The 2,500-nt window shown below is 41.3% G+C and overlaps 1 protein-coding gene across 1 annotated transcript in view; it reads left to right on the forward strand.

Moving 5' to 3' along the window:
* LOC113820367 (uncharacterized) overlaps positions 1–2,500 on the forward strand; it is a 137,536-nt gene that overhangs the window by 132,387 nt on the left and 2,649 nt on the right. Inside the window, exon 9 of the mRNA XM_070129272.1 lies at positions 1,998–2,500. This exon is cut by the window's right edge and continues 2,649 nt beyond it. Coding sequence (XP_069985373.1) covers positions 1,998–2,144 — 147 coding nt within the window. The 3' untranslated portion in view covers positions 2,145–2,500. The remainder of the gene's footprint in view (positions 1–1,997) is intronic.

The raw sequence follows: 2,500 nt of genomic DNA on the forward strand, positions 1-2,500 counted from the left end.
ATCACCATCCTTCTCTCTTCTCTATTCTCGCCTTCTATAATCTCCTGCTTTGATGTCATTTCGTCTTTCCTTTGGTCTTCTTTGGTGTCTTATTATCATTATTATCGTCTATTCTTTTTTTCTCTATGTTGTCGACCTTTTCTTCTTTTCTCTGCTTTTGTTATCTTCTCTTCTTTCTTCGCAATTTCTTTGTTTCTCCTGTCACTGCGTCTCTTTCTTTCGTTTCTCATATTATTTTCTCTCTCATTATTATTTTCTTTCTTCTTTTCTCTGCTTTCCTATTATTATCCTCATCTCTTTTCCTCTTTTTTTCTTTTATTTTATCTATTCTCCTATTATTATCATTCTCTCTTTCTTTCTTTTCTTTCCATTTTCTTTACGTTTCTATCAATATAACCCTCTCTTTCTTTCTTTCTTTCTTTCCTTTTTCTCTACTTTTCTGCCAATATACCCCTCTTTCTTTCCTCTTTTTTCTCTCTCTCTTTCAATTCTTCTCCATCTCCATCCCTTCCATCATCCTCGGCTATTCTCCCTCTCCGTCCCTTCGTCCCCAACCCTCCCCACAGGCTGTTCTGCTCACCTCCCAGCCTCCCCATTTACATGCACGCTGATACCTCTGACGCCCCCGCTCTTCCGTCTACCTCACACCCTCCCCACTTTCCTCCTCCCTCCCTCCCCTCTTTCCTCCTCCCTCCTCCCTCCCCTCTTTCCGTCTACCTCACACCCTCCCCACTTTCCTCCCTCCTCCCTCCCCTCTTTCCTCCTCCCTCCTCCCTCCCCTCTTTCCTCCTCCCTCCTCCCTCCCCTCTTTCCTCCTCCCTCCCCTCTTTCTTCCTCCCTCCTCCCTCCCCTCTTTCCTCCTCCCTCCTCCCTCCCCTCTTTCCTCCTCCCTCCCCCCCTCCCCTCTTTCCTCCCTCCCTTCCTCCCCATCCCCTCCTTACGTTGTTTGTGCTTCGTCCTTCTCCTATCAATCAAGCTTCATTTTGCTTCACTTATTTGCTCTTCCTCTTCCTGTCTCCGTGTCCGTCGCCTTTATCATTTATCATTCTGCGCCTCATTCGCTCCCTCCCTCCTGCCCGCTGGCCTTTCAATTGACCTTTATCTGCTTCTTTGTATATACATGCATACATATATATGTATATATATATATATATATATATATATATATATATATATATATATATATACATATATATATATATATATATATATATATATATATATATATATATATATATATATATATATATATATATATGTATATATATATATATATATATATATATATATATATATATATATATATATATATATATATATATATATATATATATATATATGTGTGTGTGTGTGTGTGTGTGTGTGTGTGTGTGTGTGTGTGTGTGTGTGTGTGTGTGTGTGTGTGAGAGAGAGAAAGAGAGAGAGAGAGAGAGAGAGAAAGTGTAAATAGGCTGTACATTCTCCTGTTACTTTATCCGAAATGTTATAGAAACTTCAGATCAAATTTCTTTTCTTGGATTTTTCGGAAGCGGTCACTGGAGGCCATCTTCGTATCGCCGTAGAAATACTGTATATGGGTTTCAAGCAATATATATTTTTTCACGTTTGACATTTCACTATAACTAGTTTCCTGTTACGTGATGGGTTTGTAAAAGTTTATTTTCTGAAGTTTCTGGTTTTATTGCGTTGGGTTTATAATTTGAGGAAAAACTGGTTACTCTGATATGCACACACACACACGTACGCACATACGCACGCACGCACACGCACACACAAACACACTGACACATATGTATATAGAGATAGAAAGGCCAGATAAATAGATAATTAGACAGATAAATAGAAAATAGATAGACAGACAGATGAATAGATAAGCAGATAGATAGAGAGACAGAGAGATAGATAAACATAAAGACAGATAGACAGATGGATAGATCATTCTTTTCAATAGCAAATTCATCTCTTCACTCCCTAATTGCTCTCGTTCCCTTCCACAGAGACACATTCTGGACGTGCAGTACTTCGACCCCCTCTTCACCAAACGGCAGGCGGCCATCACGCCCCTGGACGAGAGTATCCTGTCGACGATGGACCAAACCGCCTTCAAGGATTTCTCTTACACGAACCCAAACATCACCGACTGATCGTTCGACTAAGACCACGAACGGAGGGTTTTTAGATTTCTCTTTCTCTCTCTCTCTTAGGGAAGGAATGGGGGGGCGGAGAGTGGCCATTCTGTTTTTCTTTTTGGTTTCCCGTTTTTTTTAGAAGGAGAATTGGGAAAAAAAGTGGGAAGGGGACGATGAGGCGGTCTTGGTGGAGGCAGATGGTCGTCTCTCTCTCTCTCTCTTTCCTCCGCGGCGTCTTCTGAGAAGGTCGGCGTCTAGGAAGAAGGCCTCTAGTGTCTTCTAGGGTTTTCTTGTTTTCTTCTGTCAGTGGCGATTACGTGTACGCATTCTCTCATCGTTATCGGTTGGAAGTTGTCAAGGGGGAGGAGAAC

Source organism: Penaeus vannamei, chromosome 13 (genome assembly GCF_042767895.1).
Source record: "Penaeus vannamei isolate JL-2024 chromosome 13, ASM4276789v1, whole genome shotgun sequence".
Classification (NCBI taxonomy): domain Eukaryota; kingdom Metazoa; phylum Arthropoda; class Malacostraca; order Decapoda; family Penaeidae; genus Penaeus; species Penaeus vannamei.